At 38.3% G+C, this 16,418-nt stretch overlaps 1 protein-coding gene across 6 annotated transcripts in view; it reads left to right on the forward strand.

The window, feature by feature from the left end:
• PRUNE2 (prune homolog 2 with BCH domain) overlaps positions 1-16,418 on the forward strand; it is a 134,393-nt gene that overhangs the window by 61,117 nt on the left and 56,858 nt on the right. For all 6 annotated transcript variants that reach the window (XR_010994503.1, XM_068176566.1, XM_068176568.1 and 3 more), the window contains exon 7: positions 15,888-16,046. Coding sequence is in view for 5 of the 6 variants with exons in the window: in XM_068176566.1 (XP_068032667.1) it covers positions 15,888-16,046 (159 nt within the window). In the remaining variant the exon portion in view is untranslated. The remainder of the gene's footprint in view (positions 1-15,887; positions 16,047-16,418) is intronic.

The following is a 16,418-nucleotide window of genomic DNA, read 5'->3' on the forward strand; positions in this document are numbered from 1 at the left end:
ACAGCTGTAGCTACATGGAACTAAACAAATAATCATATGTCAGTTTGGGACATAAAATAGGCTGTAATCCAGGCAGCTCTTCCGTAGTTGCAATGAGCTGTTCAGAAGTGGGAAGAAAGAAACAAGTAAAACACTAATTTGCTGCTAAAGTCAAAAGGTACAAACTAATTAGTTTAGTTTGTAAAGTTCCCCAGCATTTTCATTGCTGTGGTAGTTACTCATGTCTTCTACACACACACACAATCACACCCAGTGCAAATAAGACAGCATTTACATTTAGGTTGAACCAAATGATTATAAATGAATTGACGGATGTCTCCTGGGATTGGACATAAAGGTCTTGTAAACTGAAAATTTTATAAACAAACAGCTGTTGGGAAAATACCATTATGCTGTAATAGCTGCTATTAAAATCCATTAGCAATCTTGATGGCCTGTTTGAATTTGATGCATCATTTGCTCTGACAGCCTTTCTTACTAAAGAATCTTGTAAAATATATGTAGATTATGTAGATAATAGTAACAGACTAGGAGATTAACACTGAATACACATTTTACTTCCGTGTGCTCATCAAGAATGCTGTGTATCCTTGAATTTAAATGTCAGCAGAGAAACAGGAGCACATTAACCTGAACAGATGCAAAGCTTTCTCCATCACTGTGGGAGAAATACACAGCTCTGCAGAGATGAAGTATTTCCAGATTAGAAACCATGTTTCAGGCAACAAAATAAATCTCTAGTGCTTTCTAAGAGTTTGTGTGCTCTCCTAATTGATGCCAAACTGTCATTCTCCTGCTCACAGATCCATATACTGCAGTGGACACCAGCTGCCATAGGGGTAGGTATGGCCTGTAGATCATGCTGCTACTAAAATTAGTCAGACTTCTAATGAGATTTTGAAAAATATGTATGCCAAGAACTATCTGAAAAGTCTCCTCTTTTTAAGAACAGTTCAAGTGTCAGTGATACAGCTAAACTGTCCCTTCAGAACCAGGTATGAGAATGCATGGAATAACCTGTCTGTGTCTGTAGACAGAGGCAGAGATTCACTTAACTTGTTCATGGATGCTGCAAGGGCACCATCTGGTGGGTGAAAAAAAAAGATTAAATCAGATTTAAACATCTTTTAATCAAGACTTCTTGTCTGCTCTCTTATTGGTAATGCTCATTGGTTCTTGCTATTGTACATATTTAGTCTCCTATTTCTTCCTCTATTTGTATTTTTCAATGTTTTACTCTGTGAACTCTACCTAATAGAGAATTCTCTCCAAGTATTATTCTGGTATAAACTCATGAGTCCAAATAATGGGTACTCTCTTTTTGTCCCTCTCCTTATATCTGTTCTCAATTTCTTTATCATATCTTCTTTGTCTTCCCTGATACCTGTAAGCAGCTGTTTGCTAAAAGGTCTGCCAAAGAATTCTGTGTCTTGTACTATTTCTTCTCATTACTCTCCCTCTTCTTCCTGGTAGATGTAGAGTAGTGAAGGTAAACCACACATTACATGTAAAAATGTTGTTCTGCTGAAGAATACAGCTGTCCATCAAGGGGAGAGAGGAGTCTCTCTTGCACCACAGACTCCCACAGGAAACACAATTGCCACCCTTGTGTCTCCATGTCACACATGGCAACTGCCCGGAGAAAATCTGCCATGGTGACACTCTCCTTTCCATGTCACAGTGCTCTCACCACCGTGCATGGACAGACTGCTCATAGGGTTGCTTTGAGGATGCTTTGCCATGGACCAAAAGAAACAACAGTTCAGCTTCTCATTTTGGGACCACAGTCCCATTAATTTTCTTCCTCCCCTGGAACCAGAGGGTCTCAAGAACAGAGGTCATCTTCCTGAGGACAGAGGGCATCACCACACCCTTCTCAGCTTTTCTCTGTTCTTTCCATTCCTGTGCTGGCAGTCACTGAAGCAGGTCTCTTGGCTCACCATTGCATCCCTGTAAAAATGCAGTCTCTGTTGCAGGTGGAATTGGTTCAGTCTATGGCTATACACGAAAAGTCCAGCCAAAAGCTACTCAATCATCTTATCCCACCAAAAAAATTCCTTCTTCTAACATCTCAGATCCCAGACTGTCTCTCTTCTAATCGAGGAGGAGTAATATTTTACAAAGCCTTCATTTCCCAGGAAAGGGTTAAAAGTCTCAGACTCCCCGGATGGTTGAAATCTCTGCCCAGAACTCCAACTCCACTGCTGGGCACCTTCCCTGCCCACCTCCCCCGCTTTCTCCTCTGCCGGCAAATTCCAGATGCCGTCAAGCTCTGTCCCTTTCCCTCTGGGCAGGGAGGGAGGGTGGTGGAACAAAGGCATCTCCGTTTCTCTCCACTGTGGGCTGGCTCGGTTCCAGTCCTTCTACCCCTCGGCTCACCTCTCCCAGGCCTCATGGCTTCCCCTCCCAACCCAGCCTGTGGCTGGGCAGGGGAGAGTCTGCACTGCACTCTGACCAGAACCAAAAAAGACAGCTCCCCTGGGAGTTCTTGCTTTTAACCTGCTGTGTTCTCAGAGGTGTGTCCATACCTTCAGTGGTCACTCCAGGTGCCAATATCCAAACCTGACCACCGATTGGTTTGACCACAACTTCCTGAGAGACTGCACTTCTGTGTCAAACCACGACAATCTTTTTTAGAGATTATGATACAGGTATATTCACTTAAGGAGCTGTAGGTCTGTGTTACTGCTGTTTATTCTTAACACAGTTGCAAGAGACTAAAACTATATTAAAGTAGTAGATGCACTATTAAATGATGCACTCTTTTAATGTTGTTAAATGAGCCTTTTCTTTATTACTTAGCATCTACTACATGGTTCTGATAATATATTATTGGTGAGAAGTACCTATTTCTTAGTGTGTTAGAAAGATGCTTCAGTCACAATGAATGACTGTAGTCATGAAGCAGAGAGTAAGCACATGTTTAGTCTTGGCTCAAGATTTAAGTTATTGGAAGAAAGCTGTAATGGTGTGAGCAGAGCCAGTTGTGCTAGCTGGAGTCACTAGTGCACATGGTTTAATTGCCAGTAAGTTGGTAAAGCCCATTTCAGACTTGTGTTATGCCACTGGGGCTGTACTGATATAGCTGAAGATTATGGAAATTAATTGACCTGCCTGTTGAACATATTTTTTAAAAAAGATTTTGCATGGCACTTTTCCTGTAATATTAAATCTCAAAGCACATTTTTATTTACTGACCCCAACAAAATCCCTGTGTTACTATTCTTCAGCAAAAAACCTTTTTCTTTTTGGCAAACTTCTAGTCATAATTTCTTTTAAACACTGAGTATTTAATGTAAGTATCAAGTAAAACTAGAACAATATGAAACATATTCCAGTTCTTTGGGTGATTGTTTAACTGCATTTACAAGCAGTCCTGTATCTCAGAGTGATTAACTTCAGATTGATTTTAGGGTACTGTTTTGCTTTGCATCTAATTTTGCACTTCTATTTGTCTAGTGAGAGAGCGAAGAACAACTTTCTGAAGGATACAACCTGAAGAAAGCATGTATGTTGGAGAACTTGGTCCTGTAGGTCCAAAAGCAGCCTTACAGAAAGCTTGTATTTGGTTCTCAGGAAATATAACTATCTCAGTGGTAAAGCTGCTCTCTTAGTTACTGTAAAACAGAGACAAGGGTGCCACAGCTAACTTCAGCCTGGTGTAACTAAGTATGAGTCCCCTGGCAGGCATCTACAAAAAACTTTGTTTTATCATGTTTTGCTTGTGTTGGTAATGACTTTTCTCTCTTCTGAAGGAACTGACTGTTTAACAAACGAGTTGCTAAAGGCATTTTGTTTGCATAACTGTAAGTGCTTATTAGAAGAATCCATAGGAAACTTAAATGAATTACAAGAAACTGAATTGCTACTCTTATTTGGGCTTTTTTTTTTTTGTTGGCAAAGTTTGGTGTACAGCATTTGACCATTTCTCCCCAGTTTCTAATTCCTAGTTCAGTCTCACTGCAGATGATGCTAAAGTCAGTTGCATTGGTAATGCATTGATCCTTGTTTGTTCATGTATTTTGGAGGAAGGTGTTCAGCTTCCCACAGCAGAGAGATAAACTGAATGAATAGAAAATTAATTCTCTTTTGTCTTCAGTTGTATTCCAGACAGTTGTTCCGTACTGACAAGGCACTACAGGTGGTCAACCAAAGTACCAGTGATTTAGCATACAGGGCAAAAGTGATTTAATCAAAATAATTGAAAATGCATTTCTAAAATACTAAAATACTTAGCAGGGAACTTTTACTTCCTTTCCTTTTACTTACTTCCTTTTGCTAAACTGGAGTGTCTAAGCAATACCATGAATATCATTACGGATATGATTGGGAGAATTCTTATGTGTAGATTAGTGGCATGTGCCAAATCCTGTGAAGTCAGTGAGTGGATTTCCATTAACTTTTAGTTTGTGGAATTCTGAATAGGCCTTTTTGTTCAGGCTTGCAAAATGAACATCTGAAGGTAATAATTACTGTTTGAATTTTCCCACATGAAGAGAACCTGCTTAGAGTAGCGTTTTTCAAAAATGTGGATCTGTGGTGCTGAAAGGGAACATTTGTTGTGAACCAAAGGATAAAAGTATAAAAAAGGCTGAAGTATAATTAGAGAGCATTGTGCCTCTATGTGAAACTATATTTTGCATTTAGAGAGTTTGGGGTCATAGGAAGGAGAATGAGAACTTGAAATGGGAACAAGAGTGTTCATGACAAGTAATAGCAAAAGTAAAACTTATGTAAGTCAAGAATTTTCAGCACTGGAGAAAGAAAACCTATAGGAGAAAATAGTATTTTGGAGTCAAGAGCATAAATGGAAGAAGTAAATTTTTTTGAGAAAAATTATTTGCAGTCAAAAGACTGTGAGGAATCAAAGAACTGCTTTACAAAGCAGAAGATGTAGCTAGATGTAGCTAGCTTTCAATCACCAGTTACTGAAATTTGATGAAACATCAAAAAATGACATAACAACAACTTAGAATATAGTAGAAGTGATATAACTTAATCCTACACAAGTGGCTCTTTAGATGTATTATCAGCTGATTATTTTTAATTTTCTATCAATTATCTTACAACATCATTTTCTTGTCTATATATATGGAGTGAAGTGGCTTTAATAATTAAATAACTATGGTTTATTCCTGAAGTGACATTGTGAGTTGAATACTTTAATTAGCAAAGTAAATCTAACGGGAAAAAAAAGGTAAAATGTAAAAGAAAAAATTGCTATGTAACTTTGAATGGCTGAGTTGCTGTGTGAGGAACACGTAGCTTGTATGACTGTCTTCCCCAGCAGATTTTGCCTTTGGTTTTTTATTGATAAACAAATAATTTCACAATCCCATTCCCATCCAGAAGCAATTAGTAATGAGAGATAATGTCATCCAATGAAAATATTTTCACAATTTCTTCTTCTTTTGAATGTTTTACCTGAAAGTTTTTGAGTTTCTTCGAGAAGATTTTTGCTGTTTCTAGAGTAATAATAGTGTTAAAAGTGTTGATGTTTTGTTATTAAGTGCAAGTCACACTGAATGATTTGTTTAGAGTGCTGGAGTGTAGGAGGTACTGCGGGTTTCCTTCTACCTTCTGTACACAAATGAGCTCTCAAGATAGGCATATCAAGGAATTGTGTTGCTATCAGAGCCAGCACAATGGAATTCTCCTAGACCATATTCCACCAACATCAGGTGGAAACAATTTCTGGCTCTTCTCCTTGGATTACAACAGGAAGTCTGGCAGCACTTTTTCTCTCTGTTACCAAAGAGGGGACAGGCCTGAATGCCATTGTATTAGGAAAGAAGGAAAAAACCCCAACCTTTCCCCCTCAAAAACAGACCGCAGGAATAATGCAGCTGTATTATTTCTAAATATACTGTTGGCTGAAGACTGAGAGTTTATTTTTAGCTTGAGTTTAAATAATTTTCAGAGATTAGGAGAAAGTTATTTTGTTTTACGGAACATAGGATAGATGTGATATCTATAATATAGAAGGTATCAATGAATAGATAGTTTTTTAGTTCGTCTGCCTGTGATGATATCCATTTATAATACTTCTAGCTTCTTGCTATTGAAAGTGTTTTTAATGGTACATCTAGGCTTGCTGTCTCAAAACAAAATAAATATTCCTGAAAGTAGGAGAGAAAACACTGTTTCATCTCTCTATAGTGGCAGTAACTGAAAAGATCTAGCACTTCTTGCCAGACAAAACTCCCTGTTAAGAGAAAATCACAATAGTACAGTGTTGTCCATGTTATAAAAAAAGCAAGTTTCTGTTTCCAGTTTAAACTGCAAACATTAAAAGTGCACCAAGAATAGTCTGCCATCCTGCCTTGGCATTTTTGGTTTTTTTATTATATTTTCATGAAGGATTAACATTTTGATACAACATTTGTTCATGGATTTGCAGTGGTTAAATCAATAGTTAATGAGGTTCGTCGTATAATTTGAGCTTGTAGTTTGTTTATGCTAGACCAACTTTATCCGTACTCCAAACAAATTATCTCTTATAATCACCAGCCTGAAGATAAATCTCTAAATGTTTTTCTGATGATAGTGCTGTGGTTGGCAGGTGTTAGAAGTGCCTCCCAGGGACAAAGATTGAAGATGGGCTTGTTCTCACAAATCCTTCAGGCGAGGTTGTTTAGCTTTCTATCCTGTCATCTGCAGACGAGCCTTGTATGGTGCCCTGCTAATGAAATCTAATAGGCAAAGGTCATATATCTTTATGAAGAAAAATGCAAAGCTGGTGAGTGATGAATGTGTTTCATGGGGTTCAATGGACGATGCATAGCAATAAAATCCATGTGCTTCAAATGGCTTGGCATATCTCTGTCTTTTGTGCCTTAAATACTTTTTCTAACAATTCTCATTATTAGTGATGGGAATAGATAAATATAAAAACAGTTGAATATGCATACAAAGTTGTCTGTGTAATTAAAGAAATAGGTGGGGGTAATTAGTTTTCAGTATTCATAGCCTAATGAGGGAGATGGCTCACATAATAGTACCCAGCAGTATTGTACTTAAATTTGAAAGCTCTATTGAGTAGCAGTAGAAGCATACGAACTGCCGTGAAGATTTAGGTAGAGTCTTACATCAGTTATAAATCAAAAATGCCTTTGTCAAATATCAAAACATAATATTAAAATATGGGGCAGTACAAACAAAATGTGCTGGTATAAAATTGCAGATAGAACTACTAAATAATGCAAGTCAGTGCCTTTAAGAAATTACTAATCTGAACTTAGAAGGAATCAAATAAACCAGATATTGTTGAATCACTGCTGTTTTTTAAGAAGTTGCCAGTTCATTTGCTATAGTTACACTGCTGAGCTAAGAGACAGTTCAATAAATCAACTCAGGCTTGATGGATTTTACAAACCATTGCAATGAGTGCATGAAAGAGGAAAGAAATCTCTTAGTATTCCCTCTTTGACAAAAGGATATGCAAAGAGCCTGAATGGATGAATGGTTGATTAATTTTGCCAGAAATTTTCTTGACAGCCAAAAATGTGTTTTTGCATTATCATGTTTGCATGGGGATTATTTCATAAAGTATGAATTATTATGTATAACCTTACACCTGAGACTTAGCTGGCTGAAAGAGACAGCTCCTGGTCAGTCTATGTATAGTTGTGATGTTTCTTATGTTTTAATTCATCGCTCTGTCTATTCAGCATTTTGCTTGTTACCACTTGCTAATCAGTCAACAGTGAAATCAAATATTGTATGTGACTAAATGAACCTTGTAACTGAAGTGATAGGTTGTGTTTTTTTCAGTATTTTTTAATCAATTTACAAGCTATGCAAAAATCAGATGCAAGTTCTTAACCTAGAATCAGAAAACAAAATAATATAAAAAATAATTAAAAAGTGCATTATAGGCTATGTCCACATAGCTTATTGATTAATAAAAAATAATGCTTCTTTTTCTCCTCTAAATTTTTGAGGTAAATAATTATTAGATTGTATAAACAATGCTGTACTTCAGTGTGGAGATATTTAATTTTGTATATATTTCATGCATATGTGTGGGGGATCTTTGCTTTTAAGTATGGTGCATAAGCACTTGTGTTTACTTTTAGGCTTTGTATGCTTGTGGTTTCAAAAGAAAAGACTTTCATCTCCATGTACTTTTGCCAAAAAAACCATGTTCATATTTACTTCAACCTTTCAAATTATCTGGAGGGAGTACATTTCAACATACTACATTTCTCTATAATTCTCTACTTGGAGCAAAAGTCGTACTGCTATGATTGCAAGTTTTCTAGTTGGTCTCTTCACTTACTTTACAGAGGTAGAGTTTCAGACAGATTGAAAAGGGAGGTGTCATTTAAGCCTTTAAACCTGAAAATTACTTCTATACATTTTTATCTATTTTGCATTTTTAACAACTCCAAACTACTTAACCTTTAACTGCCAGAAATGCTCAAAACTGGAAGCTTTATCTTTATCAGTCAAATTTTCCTATTATAGAAGACATTCACTAACAATGAGATAAATTACAAGCACTTGAATTTCTTCCTTTAGAGATAGAAATAAATGTGTACTTTCACCTCTACACCAGACTACAAGATGTACTTTGATATTCTCTGACTCCTGTACTGCTGCAAAACTTCTTTTCTTCTAGATATTGAGGTCCCAGCAATCTAATATTATTATTAATAGCACAGGAGTGTGTGGACCATTACCTATGTTTGTTAATGTCTTTAGGCTATGCACTCAATGTCTATATTGTGCAGTAGTGGCAGTGCCTTAACAGGGCTTCATCTCCAGCCCTTCTGAACTGCTACATATTTTGAGTATATGTGCACAAACCCCACTGACACTGGGGAGCATTTTTCACTGTTGTATTTCAGAGAGTTAGTTGTACACCTCAGCACTCATGGGGGATTGCCTTGCTTATGGATAAGAAATTGTATTCCTTAGGTGGGTGACAGTGATAGACACTGAAGATGAGGTAACTCTAGGAAGAATGTTATAAGCCAAATGAGCCATGATGATATCCTTATATTACATGTATATCATGTATCTTTTAGGATACATGAAGATGCTGTACCCCAGCTGCTAAATTCAGAGCTGTCTCAGCTAGTTCTGTAAATGGGGAATAATGAAACTGCATTTTGGCAGTATACCTGAGCAAAATTTTTCTACCTCAGGTTGTATGAATGAATTGAGACTTCACAGTCTTGCCCAGAAATCATGTGCTTTGCTAAATACACAAAAAATATTTAAATCTTTATAAGTTCTACTTAAACACCGGTTAAAATGGAAAAGTCTGAATTTGAATATACAGAATTTGTACCTGTATCAAATGCGAGTAAAATCTGTTTAGCTACAATCTGAATTCATAAAGAATGGATCGTTGTTATGACACTATAATGAAATGCACCAATGCTGTAGAAAAGGCACTCTTTCCATTATGAACCTGTCTAAACATGCTTTCATTGAACGAAGCATGCTAACTTTTTTTTAATTAAAGAGGAATCCCTATTTTTTCTTAGCTTTCTTTTTAATTTTTTTTAGTTACTCTGAATTTAATTAAATAGACTGTAAAAACACAGCCATCATCAGTACTGAGGGTGTGAGTGCCGAACAGGCACTCATTGCATTATTCAATATGAGCTTTCCACAATGCTATAATATTTCCGATTCAAATTCATTCCAACTTAAGTTTGGAATGCCTAAAGTTAAATGTGTGACTGGGGTTATTATAGAGCAAGATTACAAGGCTCAGAGATACCCGTTCTCCTACTCTTTAGTTTAGGACCTAATACCTTTTTTGTCTTTGGAAACTGTTGACATAAGGAAAGCAGATTTTGCTGCTATTTTTGTTCTTTCCAGAAGATTGATAAATATCAGTGCAGAAGAGCTGCTATTTGGTACATTGAAATGCACAATAGAAAAATGCAGTCCTTCCTTACAGAGAAGGTAGGGATTTTTAATAGAGCATTTTTACCAATGGTGTTAATAGAAGAAAAAAAGAGGTAAAACAAAAAATACACTTGTTTGTGTTTCTGGAGTCTGGTAAACATAATACTGTTTATACTGTTCTTTCGATTTTTACTGACCTTTACCTGAAAATTTCTTATAAAAAATTGAGTATTTTTCTGCACTCTTCTGCCTTTCATTATAATTTTTTTTTTTTTAATAAAGGAGAGGGCTTCTAGTAATTAGCTGGATTTACAACAAATGGCACACAGCCTGTTAGCTCTGCATGTGTGCTGTATCTTTGGTGTTTACCCTATTATATTGCAATTTAAGTATGTCATAAAGTTTTATCAGTGATCACATAGAAATAAACTGGAATGCAGGAGTACCGACCATGAAATATTAAGAGAATGCAGTAGCAGTATGTATGACTTCTGTATTGTGATAATTGCATCAGTTGTGAAAATTGTAATGGGATATGATATTCCTCATTTATATTTTGTGATGGTTGGGTATTTTTAGCAAATGAGTTGTCAGCATAAAGGCTTCATTAGACCCATCAGGGTATCTGCCCATGAATAACGAATCCCAAACTGTACTGACAGTTTCCTTGAGCCAAAATGATGGAGCACCTCTGACAAAAGCCATATTGTGCTCCCCATGTGAGAAGTGTGAAGAACAAAAGAGACAGTTTGTTCTTAATTTGGTCAGGTTAATATTGACACAGTTATCTTAGAAGAGTCAGAAGTGTGTGTAGTGTACACTTGCAGTGATCACTTGGGTAATTGGTTGTTGATTTCATGAATCAGTGTTGCAAGAGACACAGAGGTTACAGATTCTCTTCAGATATTTCTTTGATATTTTGCCTCTTTTAAAGGATCATCCATTTTTATAGTTACATTATCTGTTAAACTTAAAAAGAAATTCTTGAGACTCAAGAAAGAAAACAGAGTTTCAGAGAAAGATATTTCCAAGCAATACAGAACTTACATAAAATGGTATTTCTCAACAAAAATACATAATTATTAAACAGGGCATGTTCAAAAATCCTTCAAAAGTCTTTGGATTTTTTCAACTTTCTGATTCTGTTTACCTAACTGATACGAAAAGTATTTGTAAATTTCAGAATGTTCTTCATACTGCTGTGTTACAGCAGGAACTATTTATATGCATTAGACAAAAGCACCATTTTATTACATGTTATGACACTAAATTTCTCCAGTAGTTATACTGCTGTTAACTATGCAAAATATATGTACTTCTAGATTCTATTTATTTCAAGTACATATATTTCAAGTATGCTAACAATCAGTTTTCTTATGTTTATAAGTTACTTAGGGGACATTCTGTGTTTACATATGCTGTTTATCTGCTGTGTACTAGGTAAATATTACTTAATACTTAAGCCAGCACATGTTCGCAAAAGAAAAAGAGTGTATAAAAATGACCAGTTAACTGACCTTTGTCGTTGTTTAGCTATGTCAGTATATCTTCTGCTGTGCTAATTCATCAACAGCATATTTTATATGCCTATAATTAATTTGGGATGTACCAGCTTAACTGTTGAAATTACTTGCATTTTTTCATTTCTGAAGGAAATTTTTCATTTTCTGTAAGCATTTATAATACATTCTGCTTGTTAATTTAGGTTAGCAAATTCATGAGAGAGTCCATATATCTATCATGTCTTTCAATATATGGCTTTTGGTAGTTTTTAAGACTTGTTTGCAACTGTCATTATTTACTTGAATGTTTGAATGCCTGTGAAGGGAGTATCTGAATTTTGTTGCTGGTACTAGTTTAAAAGAATAAACTTTAGGGTTGTTTAGGCAAGTTATCAGGAATTTTCAAATGGTGTTTCAAATAGTTCAGATTTTTTATTTGAGTAGATTTTAATTGTTCCAGCTGCAGTTAGGAATGGGATAATTGAAGTGACTTTTTCATGCTCAAGGACATTTTGGAACTGTTTCTAATCTATGCAATACTTGTGTCTTCAAAAGACTTTACTGGTTTGGACATTCAAAACTTTTTCAGAATAATTCCTCACTGTAACCCTCTATTCAGATTTCACAGATGAGTGTCCACCAATAAACTGGCAGCTGACTATTTGTGCATTAATCTGTGTGAATTTCACATAAACCTCATTTTTAGGTGCTATGCAAACATCAAAGGGAAACGTAATCTTTAGCTGCTGAAAAGAATCTACTTCCAAAGCATCTGACAAACAAGATTTTTTTTTTTTAAGTTTAACTTAGAGGGAGGGTGATGCATTTTGTGGACATATTTGAGTAGATTAATAAATAGTGTTTATATATTTGTAACAAAAACAGTAATTTATTAGGTAGGAGATGGATGCAGTGGAATAACATGCCAGTCTGCACATACAATTGTGCTGTGTTCATGATGAACTGCTGTTTATTCAAGGCCAGTGTAGCTTGGCCGCATCAAAAGAAGTCTTGGCTAGAAGATGACAAACAGCAGAAACATAAAGGAGAAAATTAAATTTCTATGTCTTTGTTGACCAGTAGTTATCAGAAGTGAGGGCTGAAAAAAGACATTTATACTTTGTGCATTACGTTCCCAGTTGAGAAAGGTGGATGTATGGTTTATGTTTCAAGTTCTACATAACTGAACTAGTCCAAGCATTAATGAGAGTAGGAAACATAAAAGTCTACCTCCTGTGTATTTGGTGTGGGGTGTGTGTAAAATAAGGCAACTTTTTTCCTACAAGGAGTATAAAAATACTTTGCTTCAGTCCTTACTTGTGTGTGTGTGCATATTTTTTTTAAGATTTGCACAATTCAGGGAGCAGGAACAAGGGGATATGTAGGAATAATCTGTGGTAATGGTGTGCTACAATAGGGTAACATCATCATGGATACATATAAAGGGCTGAAAAATTAAATCAGCTTGTGGATTTTGTTTCTTAATACTATTATTTTATCTCAATACTATTATTTTAACATTTACTTTTTTAGATGAAATATTGATGTGACAAATTTCATAAAGTATTTCTTTTTCTAACAAAAACCCTGTGATTTATTCAAGAAATAGCAATAGACCAGTATCACGGAATTACAGAATTGTTAGGGTTGGAAAGGACCTCTGGAGATCATCCAGTCCAAGCCCCTTGCCAAAGCAGGGTCACCGAGAGCAGGTGACACAGGAACATGTGCAAAGGGTTTTAAATGTCTCCAGAGAGGGAGACTTCACAACCTCTCCAGGCAGCTGTTCCAGGGCTCTGCCACCCTCAGTGTAAAGAAATTCTTCCTCATGTCGAGGTAGAACTTCTTGTGTTTCAGTTTATGGCCATTGCTCCTTGTCTTGTTTCTGGGCACCACTGAAGAGTCTGGCACCGTCCTCCTGACACCCACCTTTGAGATATTTCTACGTTTCTCTTGAGAGGGGATACGCGGCTGCTTTTTACTTTTGTCTGCCCCAGTCAGCTCCCGAATGCCCGGCTTGGGCTTCTCAGCTTTTCGTCGGGGCCGGGGCTCGCCGCAGTTTCCGGGCGCTTTTGCTGTCGCGCTCCGGGGTGGGCTGTTGGCTGCGCTTTGCCATCGGCGCGAGGGAAGAAACAAAGAGGCAGGGAATTCGTCCAAATCCGTCTGCGTAGCGGCTGGATGCTTTATTGGCTGCGAGAGCTGCAATGGAAAGGCTGCAGCCGCTCCCAGCTTCGCACGGACGCAAATGGCCTCGAGCATGCCGAGGAGTGGGATCAAATAGGGAAGGGACAGGGCAGACGGGGAGCCCTCCCGCCCAATGGGTACAGACATCGCGGTGATGACGTGTACTACAGCGACCAATGGGAACACGGCAGGGGCGGACACGAGACTTTGGGGTGAGTGGGACCGCGAGAACGGGGAGACAGGCACGGAAATCACAGGAGTAGGGGAAAACCCGGGGGATGCACGAGGGTACAAAGAACTGGAAAACTAACAAAGAAAAAACCTATTATGTGAACCCAAACCTGGGATGCAACAGGGATATGATGAGATCCCCTCTCAGTCTTCCCTAGACCAAACAGTCCCAGCTCCCAGAATCTCTCCCCATGAGAGAGAAGCTCCAGACCCCTGATCATCCTTGTGGCTCTCCACTGGACCCTCTCCAGTAGCTCCTTGTCTCCCTTGTGCTGAGGAGCCCAAAACTGGACACAGCACTCCAGGTGTGGCCTCACTAGGGCTGAGTAGAGGGGGAGGATCACCTCCCTCGACCTGCTGGCCACACTCTTCCCAATGCGCCCCAGGATGACATTGGCCCTCCTGGCCACAGGGGCTCTGATGGCTCATGGACAGCTTGTGATCCACCAGCAGTCCCAGGTCCTTTTCCACAGAGCTGCTCTGTAGGAGGTCAGCCCCAGCCTGTGCTGGCACTTGGGGCTGTTCCTCCCCAGATGCAGGACCTGGCACTTGCCCTTGTTGAGCCTCATCAGGTTTCTCTCTGCCCAACCCTCCAGCTGATCAAGGTCCCGCTGAATGGCAGCAGAGCTTTCAGGTGGATCAGCCACTGCCCCCACTTTAGTGTCACCAGCAAACCTGCTGAAGGTGCATTTGATCCCTTCCTCCAAGTCACTGATAAATAAGATTGGTCCCAGTATTGATCCTTTGGGAATACCACTGACTGCAGGCTTCCTGCTGGACTCTGCTGCACTAATCATGACACGCTAAGCTCTGCCTTCAGGCAATTCCTGATCTACCTCAAGGTCCATTCCTCTAACCCACAATTTCCTGAGCTTACCTGTAAGGATGTTATGGGAGACAGTGTCAAAAGCCTTGCTGAAGCTGAGGTAGGCAACATCCACTGCTGACCCCTCGTCAACCCATCCTGTTATGCCATCATAGAAGTCTATCAGATTGGTCCAATCTGATTTGCCTTTGGTGAATCCGTCCTGAATGCTTCTGTGTTCCTGATGACCTTCTTGTCATCTATATGCTTTTTGATGATCCCCAGAATGATCTGTTCCATCACCTTTCCAGGAACTGAGGTGAGGCTGGCTGGCTGATAGTTACCCAGGTCTCCTTGGCATTTTTGAAGACAGGAGTGACATTGGCCTTCCTTGAATCATCAAGCAATTCTCCCATTCTCCATGATTTTTCAAAGATGATGGAAAGCAGCAGATTAGCAACATCTGCCAGCTCTCTCAGCACCTGTGGGTGGATCCCATGGATTTAAGGTTTTAAGACTGCCTAGCTGATCTCTAACCCAACCCTCGACAGCCAAGGGGAAGCCTTTCTTTCTCCAGCCTTCCTCTCTTACTGCTGGGACTCATGAAGGCTGGTCTCAACAGTAAAGACAAGCAAAGAAGGCATTCAGTAATTTTTACCTTCTCTGTGTCTTCCATCACCAGAACACCCATCTGATTCTGCAGTGGCCCTGCATTTTGCCTAATCTTTCTTTTGCTGCTGATAAAATCATAGAAGCCCTTCTTGTTGTCCTTGATATCCCTTGCCAGAATCAGTTGCAAGTAGTTCTTGGCCTTCCTCGTTGTATCCCTCCAACTCGATGTTCCTAGAGTCCTTCCGTGTGGCCTGTCCCTTCTTCCACATTGCATATATTTCTTTCTTGAGTCTGAGTTTTACTGGAAGTTCCATACTCATCCATGCAAATCTCCTACTCCTTTTGCCCAGTTTACTTATCAGGGGTATGCACTAGCCTAGAGCTTGGAGTGGTTTTAAGCAATGTTGCAAAAACAGGTAGCAGGAACAAGCAGGAATTACATTTCACCAGCAGATTAAGAAGGCAAAACCAGCATTTAGTATTCTAGTGTTCTTCCATGACTATGCTATGGGACTGGTTCTTGATTTTTATTGGGTACATAGTTGTTTTGACAAGTTAAATGGAATTTTCTTGATTATTAGACCTGCTGATGCTTTTTAACATTTACGGCTATTTTTACAACATATTTGGATGAAAAGAACCAGAAAAGTTGCTGACATTTCTTTTAATTTCTTAATGTTTTTCAGGATTGCATGTTACACAGAAGTCTCATTGGTGATCTGAAAGCATTCATAGATAAATACGGGTTTGATGTACTTGTCATTTTGGCTAACTGCTTGTCAGATGAGGAGAAAACAAAGCAACAAATAGGAGTATACTCGGAAAATGTAGAGCTGGGCAATCAAGTAAGTACCTGGAAAAAGAATCAGATGTTTCTCCTGGAAAAAAAAGTCAGTGTTTTTTTATATGAGTCAGTGTTCTATATCATGATGTTGATTAATTGAGGTCAAAAGGTAGCAACAGTTGACCAGCAACTGAGCAGCTATTTGAAATGGCCGCATTATTTAAATGGTAAGAGAATGAAAGATTATTATATTTATTATTGCTTCAGACCAAGCTAACAGAAAAAGGTTATGAGAAATACTGAAAGGGGCAAGATTTTTCAATTCAGTTAAAATGTTGGTTTGGGTCTTTTTCCCCCAGTTTTGCCTTGGGTTTGTAGTGCGAGTTACACAAATGTGTCTTGGGCAATGAGTGATAAGCAAACACCTTGTAAG

The sequence above is a fragment of the Anomalospiza imberbis genome, chromosome Z, assembly GCF_031753505.1.
Source record: "Anomalospiza imberbis isolate Cuckoo-Finch-1a 21T00152 chromosome Z, ASM3175350v1, whole genome shotgun sequence".
Taxonomy (NCBI): Eukaryota; Metazoa; Chordata; class Aves; order Passeriformes; family Viduidae; genus Anomalospiza; species Anomalospiza imberbis.